The sequence below is a fragment of the Alternaria infectoria genome (assembly GCF_024043175.1).
Source record: "Alternaria infectoria strain BMP 0036 chromosome Unknown scaffold_3, whole genome shotgun sequence".
Classification (NCBI taxonomy): Eukaryota; Fungi; Ascomycota; class Dothideomycetes; order Pleosporales; family Pleosporaceae; genus Alternaria; species Alternaria infectoria.
The window spans coordinates 1259778-1279536 of record NW_026250692.1 but is presented as its reverse complement, the minus strand read 5'-3'; the positions used below and the strand labels follow the sequence as shown (position 1 = coordinate 1279536).

At 54.3% G+C, this 19759-nt stretch overlaps 6 protein-coding genes across 6 annotated transcripts; 3 read left to right on the top strand and 3 right to left on the bottom strand.

Moving 5' to 3' along the window:
• Positions 1-101: 101 nt before the first annotated feature.
• J4E92_002648 (uncharacterized protein) lies at positions 102-2404 on the bottom strand (the record flags this gene model as incomplete). The annotated part of the gene is made up of 2 exons (XM_051494051.1): positions 102-269; positions 317-2404. The coding sequence occupies 2 exons, from the start codon at positions 2402-2404 to the stop codon at positions 102-104; spliced, it is 2256 nt and encodes a 751-aa protein (XP_051355730.1).
• A 591-nt stretch (positions 2405-2995) lies between these two features.
• On the top strand, positions 2996-7287 carry J4E92_002647 (uncharacterized protein; the record flags this gene model as incomplete). The annotated part of the gene is made up of 4 exons (XM_051494050.1): positions 2996-4411; positions 4473-4562; positions 4632-4843; positions 4908-7287. 4 exons carry the CDS (start codon positions 2996-2998, stop codon positions 7285-7287), a joined length of 4098 nt encoding a protein of 1365 aa, XP_051355729.1.
• Positions 7288-7443: 156 nt separating this feature from the next.
• On the bottom strand, positions 7444-9006 carry J4E92_002646 (uncharacterized protein; the record flags this gene model as incomplete). The annotated part of the gene is made up of 1 exon (XM_051494049.1): positions 7444-9006. One exon carries the CDS (start codon positions 9004-9006, stop codon positions 7444-7446), a length of 1563 nt encoding a protein of 520 aa, XP_051355728.1.
• Positions 9007-9334: 328 nt separating this feature from the next.
• J4E92_002645 (uncharacterized protein) lies at positions 9335-13987 on the top strand (the record flags this gene model as incomplete). The annotated part of the gene is made up of 4 exons (XM_051494048.1): positions 9335-9390; positions 9528-9689; positions 9784-12925; positions 12974-13987. 4 exons carry the CDS (start codon positions 9335-9337, stop codon positions 13985-13987), a joined length of 4374 nt encoding a protein of 1457 aa, XP_051355727.1.
• Positions 13988-15130: 1143 nt separating this feature from the next.
• On the top strand, positions 15131-15722 carry J4E92_002644 (uncharacterized protein; the record flags this gene model as incomplete). The annotated part of the gene is made up of 2 exons (XM_051494047.1): positions 15131-15326; positions 15406-15722. 2 exons carry the CDS (start codon positions 15131-15133, stop codon positions 15720-15722), a joined length of 513 nt encoding a protein of 170 aa, XP_051355726.1.
• Positions 15723-16046: 324 nt separating this feature from the next.
• Positions 16047-19646, bottom strand: J4E92_002643 (uncharacterized protein; the record flags this gene model as incomplete). Its single annotated transcript, XM_051494046.1, has 1 exon — positions 16047-19646. The coding sequence occupies one exon, from the start codon at positions 19644-19646 to the stop codon at positions 16047-16049; it is 3600 nt and encodes a 1199-aa protein (XP_051355725.1).
• Positions 19647-19759: the final 113 nt, after the last annotated feature.

Below are 19759 nucleotides of genomic sequence, written 5' to 3'. Positions count from 1 at the left end.
ATGATGAGAGATAACCAAAGATGAGTGCTGATGTACATCGCTGAAATGCTACATGCAATGCAAAACGAGGGACAAGGCAATTTACGATCGGGAACCGTCGACTACCGGCTGTCACAGTAGCCGGGAGCCTTGGGAGCACCTCCGTGGATCCAGCTCTGGACAGTGAGAGTTGTGGTATATACCATGCCAACTGCACCGATGATGCAAAGCAGTACGTCCAATACACGTGCAGTGGTTGTGCGCGCGACAGCCCGGTAATGGAGCATGGGCTGTATATTGTTAGCAATGAGCAAGTCAGAGGAAGATATGTGCTTACAGGATAGATGAAGACCAACGGAATGCAGGCAAAGCTTCCTACCAGACTAACAAACTTGTCCAAGTCACCCGCACCGGCCCAAGCAAGGCAAGCGCACACCAAGACCATAAAGAAGCGGAAGAAGTTCTTCTTCCACTTGACGTACGGGTTGTACTTGCCTGTCCTACTGAACAACTGCTGGCTGGTAATCTCGATTGCCGGGTAGATCTGTAGTGGCGTAGATAGCAAGATAGCGAGCGAGTAGATAAACTGAACGCCGTTGACGAATCTGTTATCCTGGGGCATGTTGAGAAGTACCACAGTCTTCGTCTTGGATCCAAACGCTGCGTACGAAAGGGCTCCGGCGCTGAGGAAGATGACAGTGATGATGATCATGACACCTCCCAGGACCTTAGGAAACTTCTTCGGGTCTTTCATACCGGTCTGGATAGGGATGATGAGACCGATGCCTTCGAATGTGAAGATGGCGGTACCGATGAAGAGCGTCCAGTCTTTGGCATTGAAGTTGACGATGTCGGAGATACCGCCCTGGTCAACGATGGTGAAGAGATCGTAGTAGTACAGGTATACGAGACCCATGAGGATGAAGAGATCTGCCACTAATGCGAGCTTCTGAATGTTGTTGATGTTACGGTAGAGCGACAACGGCAAGAAGATGACCATCTGCATCATGATCATGTACTTGATGTCGATGAAGGTCTTGCAGTTGGATACCGCAAGAACAAAGGCTTGCAGGTTCTCAGACACAAAGACGATGTAGGCAGATGAGAAGCCGATCTGGGATATGACAAGCGAAGAGTTGATCATGTTGCGCATCCAGTTTCCGTAGAGATGAAAGCCCATGTCACCGAACGAGTGCTCTACCACGAGCCGGGTGGAAACAAGCAAGACAAAGCAGGCATACGAGAGACCCGCGACACCAAGGAGTACCACATTGGAAAAGAGCATGCCGCCGTTAAGGAAGGCTCGGGGCAGGAACAAGACACCAGTGCCAACAAACGACTTGAGGAGCAGCATGGCTGCACCTGTGGGGCTGCCGGTGCCGGTCTTCTTCGCTTTGCGCTTTCTTCGCTTGCCAGGGGTGAGCAGTGCGCTCGACTCGCCGTACTCACGGTCTTCGTCTTCGCTCTGCGCGCCGGAATCCAGAGCATCAGAGGAGAAGTATTCGTCCGGTCCCAACACCTCGTCGTCTTCTTCGAGAGATTCACCGGCGAAGTGGCCATATAACGTGAGGAACTCCAAGAAGTTGCTGGTAAAGACCTGCGGCGGTGGGCGCGCCTGTCGGACTGTTCCATAGCCAGACGGGCCTGGGCCGGGTGAGGGACTCCCAGCGGCTCTGCGCAAGTAGTTTCGTCTGAAGCCACCAGGCTGGCGAATGGAGTCGATGTCGAGTGCTTCGTCTTCAGGACGACGTCGCGAACCGTGGAAGCTCTTGCTGCGCTGCAACTTGCCCTGCTCTTCCGCCGCCTGCTGCTCGCTCCACCTGTAAATCTGTCGCGTGATGTCGCCGCCCTGGAGTTGCAAGCTCGAAAACTGCTCCTCGTCTTCCTCGGGCCTCGTTCCAGTTGATTGGGCATCGTCATCGCCTATTCTTCCACGATTTGACCTGCTTGGTGAGGCATAGTGGCCTACCAGATGCCGGCGCACGATCTCGGGGTCTTCGTACGGCACAGGCGAGCGACCGCGGCCGTCAAAGGAACCGTAGTTGCTAGGCGGGCCACGAGGAGGCGCGTCTTGGGCGGGGGACAGTGGGCGTATCGGAGGTGTGCCGAACCGTGGGGGTGAATTGCCCAGTGACTCTTTCAGCGCCGAAGAAAGGTTCGACTCGGCTGGGCCGGGCAGCGACGACTGCGGGTCTGCGCGTCCAGGCAGTGGTGTCTGTATCGACGACGAGTTTGCCGTCTGGGTCTGGGAGGGTGTTGGTATTTGGCGTACGGCAGGTGTGCCGTTGGGTAGGGAAGGAACGGGCGAGCCCCGTCGCGCGACAGAGCCTGCACGAACAGACTGCGTATCGGGAGAACTTCGTCGAGAATCTCGCGACGACGGCACCGCCTGGGGGTTCGTCGAAGTCGAACGCTCACCCGACATGTTGGGCTGCGTGTGTGGTGTTGTGGAGCCGCAGTGAACTCTGTGATAAGAAACGCGAGCTTCGGCTACCTGCGTCTAACGTCGCAAAGGGAATGCTGAGCGATAAAACACGCTACGGGTAGTTATATGGATGGCGTGGCCAGTGGACACATACCGCGAGGCTTCGAGATGCTACGCGTAATGTACAGCAGCAAGAGGGAGACGCGCAGAAGAAGCAAGGAAAGCTGAGTCGGGCTGCTTCGAGGCCTGTGCCGAGAGGTTGAGGTCATCCGTCGATTCGCCGGAGAGATGTGGCGCCCCACGCGCGGGATGACCATGTCACACCGTTGGAAGCCCTGCATCTTTCCACCGAGAAGCGAGCGCTAAGCCGCCAAGTGAAGCATAGCAGAAGACTTTACTGTTGGCGATGTAGATGCGGCGTCATCGCTCCTCGGATGTGTTGCCCTGTCGTTGCTCTCAGCTGTTCTGTCCATGTCTCGTTCCTACACCTCACCATCTAACGCTCATCGGCGCATCTCGTGCACGGCCTGACCGGAGCCGCAGTGACACCCCGTGCCACGAACATTGAACCAGGTTCCCGATGCCGAGACCATGACGAATGCGGACGACGACCAGACGACCAGGCTCACCCTGCCGCGGACACGCTCCAACTTTGCAACCCGTACAGCACGAGATGAGAGTGCGCGACTGCATCGACGCTCGTTCGTACAGCATTCACCACCACCTGACGAGGAAACACCGCTTCTGCCAAGCAGTGGACGCCAGCTTCCAGCTGATGCCGATGTCTACGATGGCGCTCAAGGGACGGGGAGCAAGCAGAGAGGAATGAGCAGCTGGTTCTCGAGCATCCTCCAGACGTCACGATCCAATTTAGCGAAGGAGCCAAATAATGACGGCAAACGACACTCAGTCAGCGAAACCACCAAACCAAGGCCTGGCGCTTTCCCCAGACCCGTTGGAGGTACCGACAAACTAGGCACTTTTGCTGGAGTTTTCGTGCCAGTAACCCTCAATGTCTTGTCGATTTTGATGTTTCTCAGATTCGGCTTCCTTCTCGGTCAAGCTGGCTTGATTGGCATGATGGGTATGCTGATAGCAGCTTATGCCATCAATCTCTTAACTACGTTGAGTATTTCCGCTGTTGCCACCAATGGCACGGTTAGAGGAGGAGGCGCGTACTACTTGATCTCCCGCAGCCTGGGGCCAGAGTTCGGCGGATCGATAGGCATCGTCTACTATCTTGGCTCAGTCTTCAACACCTCGCTCAATGCTGTCGGTCTCATTGACTGTCTCATCGAGAACTTCGGTAGCAATGGAGGTGACATGGCAGAGTGGCTACCTCAAAGCTACTGGTGGCAGTTCCTCTGGGCTACCTTGGTTCTAGCCGCGTGCACACTTATCTGCCTTGCTGGAAGTGGGCTCTTCGCACGCTGCAGCAACGGCCTACTACTAGTCTTGTTGGTCGCGACTATCAGTATTCCTCTGTCCGCTGTGTTCAGGCCTCCGTTCGAGAACCCGAAAGAAGAAATTGTTTTCACAGGCCTCAGCATGGACACATTCCGTCAGAACTTACTACCCCATTTCACGCGAGGAGCCGCGGGAAGTGCCGATCATCACCGAGAGAACTTCCAAGATCTCTTTGGTATCCTCTTCCCAGCTACGGGAGGGATTCTGGCCGGTGCAAGCATGAGTGGCGACCTCAAGCACCCAAGTAAAGCCATCCCGAAAGGGACCTTGTATGGCATAGGTCTGACCTTCATTCTTTACACACTCGTTATCTTCGCTATGGCGGCGTCAATAGCACGCGAAACTTTCTACAATAACACAAATGTCATCCAGCTGACCAACATATCTGGCGCGGTCGTGCTTGCTGGCGAGATGGCGACATCCTTATTCTCGGTACTCATGGGTGTTATTGGTTCAGCCAAGCTCCTCCAGGCTCTTTCTCGCGACAATCTTATTCCTGGACTTTCGATCTTTGGACAGGGCACGAAGAAATCCGATGAGGTAGGATGTCTACAGTAATATTTGCTATGTCTAAACTAACCACGTAGCTTCATTTGTACAGCCGATCTACGCCATCATCATCACTTTTATCATCGCTCAAATCACAATGTTTGCCGACATCAATCAGATTGCTTCATTTATCACAATGACAGTAAGTGCTCCCTATTACTCTACCAGTCGTCAGTCAAACTCTACCTGTTCAAATCCTAACATTCTTTAGTATCTAATGACATTTCTCGTCACCAACTTGGCCTGTTTCTTACTCAAGATTGGTTCTGCCCCAAACTTCCGACCCTCCTTCCACTACTTCAACTGGCCCACAGCTGCTGTTGGGACGGTTGTCTGTGGAGGTACCATGTTCTTCGTCGACGGCTTCTATGCATCTGGATGTGTAGCTCTGCTCATGATTATCTTCCTACTGATTCACTATACGTAAGTTTTGACTGTACGAAGTGCATGTGAGACATATACTGACTTCGTATCTCTACTTCTGCAGCACCCCGCCTAAGCCATGGGGCGATGTGAGTCAGGGTCTCATCTATCACCAGGTGCGAAAGTACTTGCTGCGCTTGCGCCAAGAGCATGTCAAGTTCTGGAGACCCCAGATCTTACTCTTAGTCAATGATCCGCGGCGGCAGTATAAGTTGATCCAGTTCTGCAATTCGCTGAAGAAGGGAGGTCTCTTCGTACTTGGGCACGTCATTGTCTCTGATGACTTCGGGGAAGCTGTGCCAGAAGCAAGACGACAACAGCAGTCTTGGACAAAGTATATCGACTTCTCCAGGATCAAAGCGTTCGTGAACATCTCTATATCTCCTGCCGTCGAGTGGGGCGCTCGCAACCTCGTTCTGGGTGCAGGGCTAGGTGGCATGCGGCCAAACATAGTTGTCATGGGCTTCTACAACCTACCTGAGATGAGGCAAGCGCAGCCTTCCATCGGCATACCTTCGCCCCAACCATCACGCCCATCCAGCAAGGCTACGAACCATCCCATCTCTCGGAAAGCAATCCAAGCAGCAGCCAGGCGACGCGTCACAGGAAACACCCATAGTATGCTTCCCACCGATGCTATGAAACCAGAAAACGCGATTGCTATACGCAGTTACGTCACTGTTATCGAAGATCTGATTCTTCGGTTGCAAGCAAATGTCGCTATAGGCAAGGGGTTCCAGGAACTCGAGGTGCCGCCTACCAAGCCTACGGTGAAAGAAAAAGCGTTCAGCTTCATTGGTCTCAATGATATTGATATCGAGGATTCATCAAAGAAGTACATCGACCTCTGGCCGATTCAAATGTCAGCCGAGGTCGCTACTACTGGCGATGAGCCAATCCGCAAGAATGTTCTGACCACGAATTTCGACACGTATACACTCATCCTGCAGCTTGGATGCATCTTACACACGGTACCGTCTTGGAAGCGCATGTACAAATTGAGAGTCTGTGTTTTTGTGGAGTATGAGACGGACGTCGAGGAAGAGCGTAGTCGCGTTACTACATTGCTGCGTAATCTGCGCATTGAGGCTGAAGTCCACGTCTTCTGGTTGTCCTCCGGAGATTTAAGCATGTATGAAGTCATCATCAACGGAAGAGATGATGGCCACTTTGATCAGACTGGTCGTGATATCGATTACTCGCTGGAAGACGAGCGATGGTGGCAAGACATCAAACGACTGCGTCAGCCCGAGAGTTTGAGTGCGAGCCAGGAACTAGCACAGACTGTCGATATTCTTGAAGCCGTCACCAGTTGGCCTATTGCCTCGTTCCAACATGGTAGGCAAGAGACGAACCCAAAGCGCTTCTCAGCCCTGCGCAAGATGCTACGTAAAGCAAAAAGTAGAACATCTGTTGGCAATCTTGGGGACGGGACAAGGGCCAAAATGCAAAGCCAAAGAATACCAGTCCAGCTACTTGAAGACAGCGATAGCGACACTCAACCATCCTCAGCCGGCGGAAGGGAAGACGATGCTGATGACGAAGCAATGGCTTCTGATAGCGAGGCAGTCGTCAGTGGCAGCAACTTCGACGAATACGACTTGGATGCATCGAGTGATGAGAGTGATCAGAACGGGCAGAGAATGTCACTAAGAAGACGTAAAACGGCACCCAGCGCCTCTTTCTTCACCAGGCAGCTGGATCTCCGTAAGGCCATTTGGAAAAGTTCACGGAAGGACAGTACCTCGCAGAAAGATGACCGGCCGACCACACAGTCGGTGACACCGCTCAAACCGCACCCAGACGCCGTTGCCTCTGACACAGCTATTCTTCACACCAGAGAGCGAGCCCAGTCCCAAAGTGTAGCCAGTTCATCCTCTCAGCGCTCTGGATCCTCACGCGCCGCTGTCAAACCGCCTACAATGCGTCGGCAGTCACTGCCCAAGTTCACATCGAATCCAACTCCCCGAACAGCGATATCATCGGAAGAAACGGCCGGCCCATCGATAACATTCGTCGATACGCCCAAACCAGCAACAGCCAACAAACAAGATCCCATTGTGACATCTGGGGAGCCCTCTCAACTCGCCGCAGAAAACACACCAGCAAATTCCAGTCCCCACTCAGCCGCAGCATCATCTCACCAACCTACTGACACGGGTACCGCCTCGCCAGCTTCCGGGTTCCCCGCCCAACAAGCCATCCCTCTCTCCTTCAACGACCTACCGTGTCGCGCTCAACATCTTATCCTGAACGAGCTTATACGGAAGCATTCTGATGAAACGGCAGTCGTGTTTACTACGCTTCCTAGTCCTATGGAGGGTACTTGTGAAAGTGAGGCAGAGAGTGTCAAATACATTAGCGATTTGGAGGTCCTATGCCAAGGCCTACCGCCGGTGCTATTGGTGCATAGTAATAGTATGACCGTCACTATGAATTTGTAGAAAGACCAGAGTTTGAAGATAGAGGTAGAACGGAAGTTGTATAATTTAGAGAAGCATCGAGACGCTAGTAGATCGCATCCCATGAAATTGATACACAAGAACAAAGTCGCAAGAACGAGGTGGTGGTATCATTAATGCTACAACTTGAAGTCTGAACTACTCGCTATCGTCCTCGCTACTCGACATCTCTGCGTCTTTCTCAACGACCTCTTCTTCCTCTTCATCTGGCTTGCCCGTCATGGAGAAAGCCTTCAGACACGTAATCCTGGTACCAGTCGAAGAGGTTCCAAGCAGCTTACCGACCTGCGCCGCTGTGAAACCTTCTGCCTTGCCCGCATCATCGCTCTTCAACTCGTCCGTACTCAGTGACCAGAAGCGCACTGTGCCATCGCTGCTACCAGTGACGATGAGGAAATTTGTTTGCGAGAGCTGGACGATTTCAAAGTCCTTGACACGGCCTGTCATGCCTGCTGCTGGGCCACCGATTTGAGCGACTAATCTGCTAGCAGGAACCTCGTCTTTGTTCTTCTCTGACGATTCAGTCGGTATCGTGGTGTTGGTGTCGAAGAGAAGAACGCGGCCATCCTCGGTTGAGACGAGTAGCGTGCCCGGATGCGACTCCGACGGCAAGTAGTGCATTTGATGTATCTTAGTCCTCGGGGTCGGTGCAATCTTTGCTTTTGGCTTGGATTCGATGTTGAAAACGACGATGCCGCGCTCGAAGCCCACGGCGAACTCCTCGCCTTCCTTGTCCCATATGACTCGTCTTCCCTCACCGGATGCGAAGCGCCCTTCGCCTACGGCGGTGAGGATGTTGCGGTCAAAGTTGAGCACGCCGGCTTTCTTTCCTGTCACGAGGTTCCAGAGTCGCATGCACTTTTCGCCTTTGCCTACGCTCAGCATGAGCTTCATGCTAGGGTGGACGGCGAAATCATTAATTCCAGAGGGTACTTCACCGGGTCCGGCTGTGTCTCCACTGGGTCGGCCTTGGGGCTTCGGTATTGGCGCTTTGATGGTTGAGAGGGCAGTCCAGTCGCGTGTTCTCGTGATGGCGATAGTGCTGTCTTCCGCGGAGCTGAGGAGCTTACTCCTGGTTGGGAAGTAGAGGGCTGTGATGTTTGACGAGTGGTGAAGCAATGAGCCGAGTTCCTTGTTCTTGGGATTCTCAGTAATGGAGCCGCCATGGAGAGAAGGCAGCTTTGGTCTGAGTTTTGAGGCGACTGGGGGGGCGGTCGAGATGGAGTAAAGGTTGATGCGCTCATCGGTGCTGCCTGTAGCTAACGTGATTTTGGACGTCTCATTCGAGAGCGGAGACAGGGCAAGACAGCGGATGGAGGATGAATGGGCGTTGAAAAGAAATGTGTCGGTAAAATCTACTTTTGGCCTGTCCGTCTCAGGTGTCGATGCATCATCCTGTCCGGTGAAGAGACTGCTGGGGATGGATGCCGCGAATCCATGCAGAACTCTCTCGTAGGAGCCGGTTATGACTTGCACAGTCGTGACATCTGGGACGGAATCTTCGCTTTTTGCAGTGGAATCGATCTGGAGTTTGCTCATGCTCAGGTCCATCTTCCCGTTGGCTGCACCTTCCTTGCCATTGCGGATCGCCGTTTCCTTGGTCGCCGGCTGTTTTGTGGTGGAGGCAGCAGCGCCCTTGGAGCTCTTCAGCGCCTTCGCCTTGGCGGCGCTCTCGGCGGTCTCTCTCTTTCTCTTTGCCATTGTCGATAACTCGTCGTTGTTTCGCGCAGCCGTCGCGCCTTGCGATCCAGAAGTTTTTGATGCAGACGGCAGGGCTAGGCCGGGTGGAGTAAGGCGCAGCTAGTGTCCCAAGGTTGGCCCAATGAACCAGGCTAGGCAGGGCTTATCACGGCCATCCCTGCAATGCGGCGTGAGCAGCCCTTCCCTCACGTTCTCGCAGTCCCGCCCATCAGTCCAGCATATCGCAAAACACATTTCCATCAACCAACGCGACCACCAACCCCGATAATTCATCACAACGGCGGCACTCGTGGATAACGGATGTCGGCCACCGTTCGTCGGTCTTCATATGTCCCTCGACAGTTTACGGGAAACCTTACGCCAGGAGAAGACAAATGAAGCCGCGTAAGTCAAAGTCCACGACTATCCATCGCGTTTGCAATTTGGCCGATGGAATCGACTAAATGCATCGATGCGACAAGGAAAAATCGCTCGTTTTAGTTTATTTGCGTGTTGTGGTGGTGCTAATTCAATGTCCCCAGATTCACATCCGCGACGTTGGAGCGCCATCTCCGGGCACTCTGGAAGGTCACGGGCTGCTGCAATGCCGCTCTGAACGGCCACCAGCCCGTAGCAGACGACTTCGTCTATGGCGAACCTGACGAAGAGGAACGTCGTTTTCTCGACCAAAACGACATCTCACAGTAAGATTCCTCCTGTCCCTAGTACCATGCACCTACTCGTCGCCAATGTTCACGTTGTCGTCGTTCCACTCTGCTAACACGGTCGCGTCTCTAGAGGTCGACGCTTCAACGATGCAACGCTGCCCTTCCCAGTGGCCGTTACTGACCATCAGCCACCACTCCCTGCTACCCTACCCTTCCAGAATCCAACCAAGACCTTCACCAAGCCGTCGCCATCCCCCGTCGTCGGCACCCCAAGCCTCGAAGAGCAACTTCGTGCCGCCTCAGCTTCGCCGTCCGTTGCGACGCAAACCTTACCTTCAGTCGAATCGTCATTACAAAGCGACGTTATCCACGTTGTCCCCCGCGTAAAGGCTGCCTCACATGCTGCATCGCCCACTACAGAAGATGAGGTAGCAAACAATGCCCAACCCGACGCGACCCTTGCTGTCCAGGCTCCAGGCAATCAAGAACATTCCCCTCGCGACAAAACTACGGTCGACCCAACTGCTGTTGCATCCCCGACGGCCGACGACACGAATGCTGCTACCCTCCCTGACGGATCTTCGTCGAGTGCCACCACGGACGCCAAACCGAAGCCACCACAAGTCGTTCATCTACCACCAAAAGAAGTTCAAGAGGCCAGACTGCAGGAGACGGAGCGAAAACTGGACAAAGCTGCCGAGAAGGAGCGAAGAGAAGAGGAACGGCTTACCATCCCACCCACGAATGCGCCCGTCGACGTTTCTTCCCCGTCATCGACCGTCGGGCCCTACTCCCAAGCAACACCGCACGCGCAACACCATTCGCCTGATACCAGTCCTGATTCGGAGACTTACAGGGAGCGCAACAACGTCCCGTTGCCAAACGACGATGTCCTCGACCCCGCCGCGCAGCAAGTCAAGGATGACCACGAGCGTGCTCTGCACAAACGAATGAAAGAAGCAAGAGAGAACGCCCGAGCAAGAGAAGATGACTCCCCTACACCAGACATCGAGCAACAGATCGAAGACGAACAGGCGATACGGTTGGCGCGCGATGGGAAGAGTCGTCTGAGCGAGTCCCAGCCCTCCGGGGACGTACATTCGTTGACGGAGGGTGTGGACGGCGGTTACCGTGCGGCAAAAACAGAAGAAGAAGACTCGATCGGAACAAAGACTGTTCATGATGTTGCCATTGACTCTTTACCAACTCCAACGACCGTTGCCGCGGAGCCTTCGACTGTGGACCGCGACAATGCCGACCAAGCCATCGACCACCAACAGGCCTCTCCTACCGCCGACCATCCCACACCTCCCGCTGACATCGATATTGAAATGCGCGACGTACCATCCCTGGATGCACAAACAACGACCTCGCCCCAACATCCAACATCCCGTCCCGGGCGTATGACTACCCGCGTCGCCTCTGGAGCAATACGACAGAAATCTGTCTCTGAAATTATAGCTGAGAAGGCAGGACCGAAAGCCATACCAACCCCCCGCTCAAGTAATCATTCGGCATCTACAAGTCCTCCAAGACCAAGAACAGCTCGCAATAAGTCACAAGAAGTCTCGACCGTCGTATTCGCCAAGAAGACACCGACACGGGCATCGAAAGCCCTGCAATCGTACAACGAAGATTATGCGTCGCTCCAAGGTGCTTCGGAAGATTCGAGCCGAGATTATCTAGAGGGTCTTTTCAAGTACCAGGCTCACCACCCGCCTAGGTCTGTACCTCTGCAGGAACTTGTAGCATCTGCAAGGAAGACGGTGTCGACGGCTGGTACGCTTGCGATGATTCGCGAACATCAAGACTACAAGATTTTGAAGAGAGTGTACCAGTTGCAGAATGCCAACCGATGGTCCTTGAGGCAACTTCAGAAAGCCGTCGAACCTGAGCGTCCATTTACCCACCAGGATCAAGTGCTTCTCGACATGAAGTGGATGCACACAGACTTCAAGGAAGAGAGGAAATGGAAGAAAGCACTTGCCGCTACTTTTGCGGAATGGTGTGCCGAGTACGTGGCCAGTACACCTGAAGAACGATCAACGCTACGGGTCAATGCATGCATTCCAAAGTCGGCTAGGCGTGCGAGCAACGACGAGGAGATGAATGATGCTCCTACGCCAGAGCTTGTCCACTCGAGTACGCACGAGACGGAGAGTGAGTCATACGGTGATGAGGACGATGTACTTACTCCCGTCAACGCCAGCCCCCCTACAGGTCTATTCTCACTAGGCTTCAACGACGTGGTCATGAAGATCGACCGCACACCTGCCAGTGATACTATGTTCCGGGAACTGCCTCTTTACGACCCGATGTTCGAGGGCTCCAGCGACACCAACCCGTTCTCTCTCTCAGAGCCACCCATCCTTCCCGTTTCCAAGTTCGTCACTGGAAAGCTGGTCTCGCAAATACGAGGGCCACCCAAGAAGCGTAGCAGGTATGACTATGACTCTGAAGACGAGCCGTCTTCGCCGCCTAGTCGATCTGGTACGTCAGCCGAACATTCAATGCCATCCACACCAGGTCGACGCCTATTCTGTCGCAACGACTTACCGCCGGAAATGACCAATGTCGCCTTATTCAACGCGGAGAACAAGCATGTTCGCGACCGACTTCAGGCTGCCCATCAATTCAGACCACCTACAGAGTTCAACATGCCCACTATTGCCTTCTTCGAAAACCGCACGCCCTCTCAGTGGCTGTGGGAAGAAGACCAAAAGCTACGGGCGTTGGTGAAAGAGTATACATTCAACTGGTCCCTGGTCTCTCAGCAGCTTTCGTTACCTTCGATGTTCGTGTCCGGATCCGGTCGACGAACGCCATGGGAATGCTTTGAACGCTGGGTGCAGCTTGAAGGTCTTCCGGCGGAGATGTCCAAGACACAGTACTTCCGCACCTACCAAAGCCGACTGGAGCAAGCCAACAAGACCGTTTTCGCTCAGTTCCAGGCTCAACAGCAACAGCAACAGCAACAAGGCCAGACCCCAGGTCAACCGCGCAGAAGACCCACGACTACGCCAATACGAGTTGAAAGAAGGCGAGAAAACAGACATCTCGCTATCATCGATGGCATGCGTAAGCTGGCCAGAAAGCGCGAGTCTGCTGCCCACAAGCAAGCGGAGTCTCAGAAAGCCGCTGCGCTTCGAAAAGCACATGAGCCTGCGCCACCCAAACAGACAACCCTAACGCCACAAGAGTTCAGTCGTATGAAGTGGGAACGCGAAGAGAAAATGAAGCAAAGGCACATTGCGCAGGAGATGATGGCTAGGGTAAGAATCATGTCCCTACACGATGAGTACACCACTGATCGAAAACAGCAACAAATGATGGCGCGGCAGCAGGCCCAAATACAGGTGCAACCAGGAATGGCAAATGGTGTGAACCAGATGCAACGTAACGGGACACCCGGGGGCACAAACAATGTTCCTCCGCAAATGGCTAATGCGTCTCTGCAACAGGGGCAGAATGGCCCGGCAATGGCGGCCCGCGCACACCAATCTCAACAGGGAATGCAAGCTAACTTCGCTAACGGCAACATGTCTGGCATGTCGATGGGCACACCGGGCGTTCCCCAAGCACAAATGCAAGGCAATATGCAGAACACCCAGCGTATGGGACCGCCGGATCAGATGCGCATGGCCATGCAAAGAGGCCAATTTAACGCTACGCAACAACACCAGTTCCAACTCCAACAGCAACAGATCAACATGGCTAGCAATCTTACCCAAGGGATGGGAATGAACGGTATTCCTAATGCGAACATGATGACACCCGTTTCCAATCAGAACGGTGGAATGAACGGGAACATGAACAACTCCATGAATGGGATGGCAAACACCGCTGGATCCCCACGAATGAGCCAGGGCAATGGTAACATGCAAACACCGTCCCGCCCCCTATCGAGTGGGCACATGCCTCAGCTCCTAGCTTTCCAGAACCAGATCAAGGGACAACATCCGGAATGGACACCAGAACAAGTTTCGAAACAGGCCTCCGACCACCTCAACCGTTACCTGGCTAAACAACGTACGCAGGCATCATTGAGTCAGCAGGCAATGAGCGCAGCAGCTGGATCGCCTGGCATATCTCCTTCTCCACAAATGGCGAATAATCAGTATTTCCAGCAGAACGGTAGCATGGCCAACGCTCCTCAAACAAACGCGGTACAGAATTATCAGGCCCAATTGGTCCAACAACAACGGCTGATGGCAAGACAGCAGGCTGGCAGTCCTGGATTGAACGCCCGACCACCTAGTCGGAGCGCCACGCCTCAGAATCCACAGATGCAACAAAGTCCCGGTATGCAGCAAGCACAGATTAACCGGTCTTAAGGAATCTGATTGGCAAAGAGAGCGCCTCTGCGAGGCCCCGTCACCCTTGGCTTGTATATAATTTTAATGTTCCTGCTTAGCGTTGTTCTTCTAGCGTGGGAAAGTCTGTTTTTTTTTTTGCGATGTGTGGGCGTACCCATGAGAAGCATGGTGTTTGTGGCGTTGAATGGCGCTCACGCAGTCGCTCAAGGCAGTGGTTTGTATTAGGGGAAAACTCTTTGTGTCGCTTTTGCCAGCGACACCCATCATGTCTTGGTGATGGGCCTCCGAAGCAATATGTAGCTGTCTGAATATCATGCAACTCGAGCATAACATCGAGATACAAACATCTTTCAATCGCGTCCCTTGCCGTGTACTGAGGCGACTTGTGGACTGTGTGGCTAAGCCGCAGGACCTGCCATTGGTATATATTCCAGTAGGTTTCTAAGGTCTGCAAAAACGGTTGGAGACTGAATTGTCGAAGATCGGTGCTCGGCAGTCGACGTGGAATGTAGCGACGGAGAAGCTGATGTGGGCCCGGACCACATGTTGACTAAGCTGCGCGAGGCAGCTGAAGGCGGTGGGTGAAGGCACAAAGAACGTCGAGCGCGGAAGTCAACCTCACCTCCGCAATCTTCCCCAGCGGCCACCACACGCCATCGCAATCTTGCCACAGCTCCTCCGACTCGAACCAACCGAGCGCTGATTCTTTCGTTGGTTTTTGGGTTTCCCCACTGCTACAGCCGTCGCGCACCTTCCTCACTTGCGATCGCAATAGGCGTATTCATACATACGGACAAGAGTAGATAGGCATAGAGAGGAGAAAGACCCGGCAAAATGAACGCGCCAGACAGGTATGCTTCATCTTTTGCAGTTCGTCCTCTTCAACACAGTATCTCTGTACGCGCAGTCCACAGTCGACGATGTCAGTTCAACACCACGGTGACGACGAACCTACACGGCGCGTTCGCTGCTTCCACCACGAGCGCGTGAAAACAACGGAATGACGCACATTCCTATGGGCGCACGACACTACCGCGTGACCACGAGAGCGCGCTGCGCCGCATATATACACCCCCGATAGCAAGAGCGTGCGACACAACGAAAGTCACGACTATACCACGCCAACGCCCCAACGAACGAGACGCTCGATACCCCCAACCAATGAGCGACAACCCAAGCACATCCTTCTCCTCGAAGATCGGCCAACTGATAGAGGAAAATCCAAACTGTGCACTGCGCGACAGCTCGAAAGACAACCGGCATGTAACGCACAAAGCTGACCACGACTACGAGAACAGATTCGAGCTCTTCCTGCTAGACGAAGGCCAGCAGAAAGTCGAAGAGAAAGCCGAGACACGTACGTAGCGCCCCACACCATCCCTTCCACCCACACTCCCTCCCCGCCTTCCACCCACCAACTAACAACCCTCGCACAGGCGTCCCCAACACCGCCGTCTTCACCTTCAACAAAGAAGACCACACGCTCGGCAACCTCCTCGCGCAGCGGCTCCTCAAGAACCCCGCCGTCATGTTCGCCGCCTACAAAGTGCCCCACCCGCTCTTCGCCACGTTTGAACTGCGCGTCCAAACCGACGGGTCCATAACACCCAAGGAAGCGGTCATGGCGACTTGCCGGCTGGTCATCCAGGATCTGTCGAAGCTGAATGAGAGCTTCCAGACGGAGTGGCTGGGCAAGAGGATTGTTAGTGAGGGTGAGGCGGAGAGGCAGCAGAGGGAGCAGAATAACTTCTAGGTTTGGGCGCCTTTGCCGTCGTGGCTACTGGGAAACTCTTGGAAGGTGGAGTTGCCAGGGAGTTGGTTGCGGATTTGTGGGTTGCATATGTTAGGCGTTTTTTGACTGGTTGGGTTATTGGTTGTTATGACGATTCAACAAAAACGGTTTTGATACCGTGATTTAAATACCCTATAGAGCTGTGAACAGTTTGGACAAAGAAAAACAAAGTGACTCGTCTTCTTCTGACTTCACGGTTGCTGTAGACCATTGAGTATGAGAAAGCTGTTTGGTACTATCATAGTTTTTCGTCGGTATCTACGTTTTACACACGGAGATGCTAATTTACTCATCATCCAGATCCGACCAACGTCCCGGTAGTGGCTTAGTGGCGAGCTCAGCATCATCTTTCGAAGCGACATGATTTTCGTCGCTAGCTGGTGTACTGCCCGAAGCCTCAGGCACATCCTTGGACGCACCTTCATCCTCGCTCATGACAGCGCTGTTAGCCCCACTAACCTTCTCCTTCTGCTCTTCTTCCTCCTCAGCCTCCTCCCAGCTCTCCGCAACCTCAACAGGTACTTCCTTCTGTTTCTTCTTCTTGCTACTCAAGCTGAGCACCGCAAACCCGCCCTTGTTCCCGAAGGAAGTTGTCTTTGGGAGCTGGCGGTTTGGAACACCCTTCGAGGCTGCCACTTCGCTCCAGCCTGAACCGGGGCCTACATCAGACTCTTTGCGGAGAATGTTGAGTGAGGAGTCGAGACGCGCAAGTTGCATGCTTTTGCCGATGTTTTGCGTGGTAAGAGCTTTGGTTAGCGGTGCCTGGATCGATTCGAGCATGGTCTGCATTTCGCGTTCTGGAATGCTGAGCCGAGCTGCTAGAGGTGGCTTCAATGCTACGGCTTCGCTGGGAAGGAAGGTGACCTCTAGCTCGCATCGGAACGACGTTGTTGCGAGTACGCTCTTGATGATGGGGTTGAGCTCTTCGATAGTGAGCGCAAAGCGAGGGTTCAAGATGAGGAACGCGTTATAGGGGTCGCAATTGGTGTTGCTGGGCTTGGGGCGTAACGTGGCAGTGGAAGACACTGCTGGTGCTGGCGCTGGCGCAAGACGTTGTTGAACTTGACGAGTTCTGGCGCAGTCTGCTAGTGTCCGCATTGGTGCCATGACGAACTTGGGGGTCTTGAAAATGGCCACATGTCGATGCGGTTCTGGATCCATGCTCTCTGAGTCCATGCCAAAGTCTTCAGCCAGGTGGTGGATGAAGGCGCGCTGACTACGGGGCATTGGCTTGAATCGAAGACGCTTCTCATCTGGGTCGGCAGCGAAAAGTCTAAGCTGCTTCTCCTGAGTCGCTGCCCAGGTAGAATTTTGCTGGTACATGTTCAGTGTGGCGTCTGAGTATGGAATGTGGTCATTCTGGTGCTCCGGATCAACGTTGAGTGCAAGTGCTAGAACACGATTACGCTCTAACCTTGCGCACTCTTCGTCGCACTTGAGCACCTTCTTCTGGTTGCCATCTCCGTTGCGCGAAGCATTGCATTTGGCCTCTTGCTTAATCCTCTGGCACTCGCAAGTAACGAAGATCTTGTGGGGACACGGTTTCTCTTCTTTGCAGGGTTGAGGGAAGTGACAGGGTGCCAAACACGGATGACCACAGGTGCTAAGCTCTTTGCCACATGCCTGGGTACATGGCTCTTCGCACTCTCCAGGTCGATGGCATTGCTTCTGACACTTGTGTGTGCCACACTTGAGCGTGCGCCCGCAGACTTGGCCACAGCGTACCTCGGTCAGCCAGCATGGCTGGTTTTTGAGAACACTCTTGCCACATAGACATGGCTTGGCGGTAAGGAAAGCGCACTTCGGACATGGCTGGTCATCCAGGTGGCAACTATGGTCCAGTTGGGGATGACCGCAGTCCTTAGGTCGCTCGCACTTGAAGCGACACGGTGGAGGTTTTGTACCGCATGGTAATGGTGGTTGTAGCACAGTCCGTCCACAGTGACAGCTAAGCTCATCGAAAATGGCATCGCGACATGTGCCACACGGACCCTTATGACAAAGTTCCTGGCAGCGATGTTCGGGGTTGCCGCACTTCAGTTGTCGACCACAGCTCCGCGTGCATATGTGCTCGGCCTCAAAGTTCTCGTGAGCCTGGCGAGGAGCCGAATGCAAAGGCCTTCCTTTACGGCGGTTCGACTGACGTTCCGCAGCTTTCTTCTCTCCAGCGCAGCAGTGCTCGCCGCACTCGTGGCGCCCGCAATTCAACGAGACTTTGCAGATGCGCCTGCACTGGGGAGGCTCGTCCATGCCTTGGTGACAGATGGTCCTGGATGATGTACGTCCACACCTACATGATATATCAACCGTCTTCAAGCAAGGCCGACATTCGCCTTGGTGACAGAGCTGCTCGCACTGGTGACCACATGCGAGTGTTTGACCACAAGGTTTGTCGCAATTGGGGATCGGATCTTCGCAAGTCGTGCGTGGGTTGCCAGACATGTCTCTCAAAGCGGTCTTGCCACAAGGACAGCGGTTGACTCGGTCTGGAGATCGCGGACAATGAGGTGCTTGCGTATCCTGTGAATGACATGCCATCTCACAAATGTGCTTCCCGCAATCGAATGAGCGTCCGCACTGATTAGGGCACTGGAAGGATCCTATCCAGGTCTCTACTGTTGCAGCACCGTCTGTGGCGGCATGGGACTGGCTGCTCTGCTTCTCTTCTGCCCGGTCATGACATAGAATGTCTTTTTGTATCTGTCCGCAATAGCAACGTGCCGGCACTCGTACCTCGCAGGCACCGCAAGGACCGTCGTGACAAGGTCGATCGCATCTGTGCTCACCACAAGACATCAAACCTCCACAGACATCGCCGCAACTCCAGCCATTCTCATAGTCGGTATCAATACAACGGCGAGTGACGGACCTCTTCCCACAGAAGCAGTGTTGCGTGGGACCCATCAAGCCACACGGAGGACAGGGGCCGGCATGACACGTCGAGCCGCAAGGGTGTGGACAGGGCTTGGGGAGAAGTCGGGGTCGTGAGCAAGTCTGGCCACACGAGAATGGTGGTAGACCGGGTGTTGAACGCGGATCCAGCTCCTTCTCGCACCAACAGTGGAAGTTCTTGGGTAGAGTGTCCTTTGGTAGGTTGCAGCCGGGGCAGCGCCACTGCCTCGGAGGAGGCGTCTCCCCGTCTTGAGTCTGCTGTCGCGCTGCAGCCGAACCCTCGTTTGTTGACCACTTCTTGATGCAGCCCAGATGGAACACAGTCCAGCATGTTCTGCACGACCATACCCCCCGTGAACGCCTTGTGACGTCTTCAGTGCAAATGGCACATTCGTAGTGACCATTATCGATATCCTCGTGTGTCCTGGTGGCGATGTCGGGCGCAGTCGATTTGGGTGCTTGCGGCTGCTTCTGGCGCGGCGGTCGTGATTTGCGAGGGGCGATGGGTTGGCCTGGCTGGAAGGCTGGCGCATCTGCTTGTAGTCCTGGCGGAGCTTCTGAGATGGCAGAAGCCGCATCGTCTTCTACAGTCAACTGTCCACCGAATTGACGGCCACCAGCAGCCATGCGCTGTGGAAACCGCTCTGCGCCGCCTCTTCCTCGGCCACTCCGCGCACCGCCACGTCCGCCTCTTCCACCTCGATGCGCTGCTTGTTGCACGGATGAGGGCACAAATTCGAGGGCAGCCGCATTTGGTTGCGACGGTCGCCCACTGTCGGCCTGGCCTCCTCGCCCTCGTCCTCTACCACCGCGCCCGCCGCCCCTCTGTGGCTGCTGTGCTGCTTGCGCCTGTGTTTGCTCTGCTTGCTCTGACTGTGCGGCCGTGTTCGCGTTTGTATTTCGGCCTCGTGGTCGCCGCCGTCCTCGTGCGCCTCTCGAGGCATCGGATGGGCCTGCGGCAGGTGGTTGAGGTGCAAGTGCAGGAGCCGACATGTTGTCGATTGGATTGCGGCAGTTTCGAGCGCTGGCCAAACGATGGTGTGTAAGCGTTGAACCGCCGAGGATAGAAAAGAAAGATTATTGCTGCAGGCTCTAGTAAATGTGTG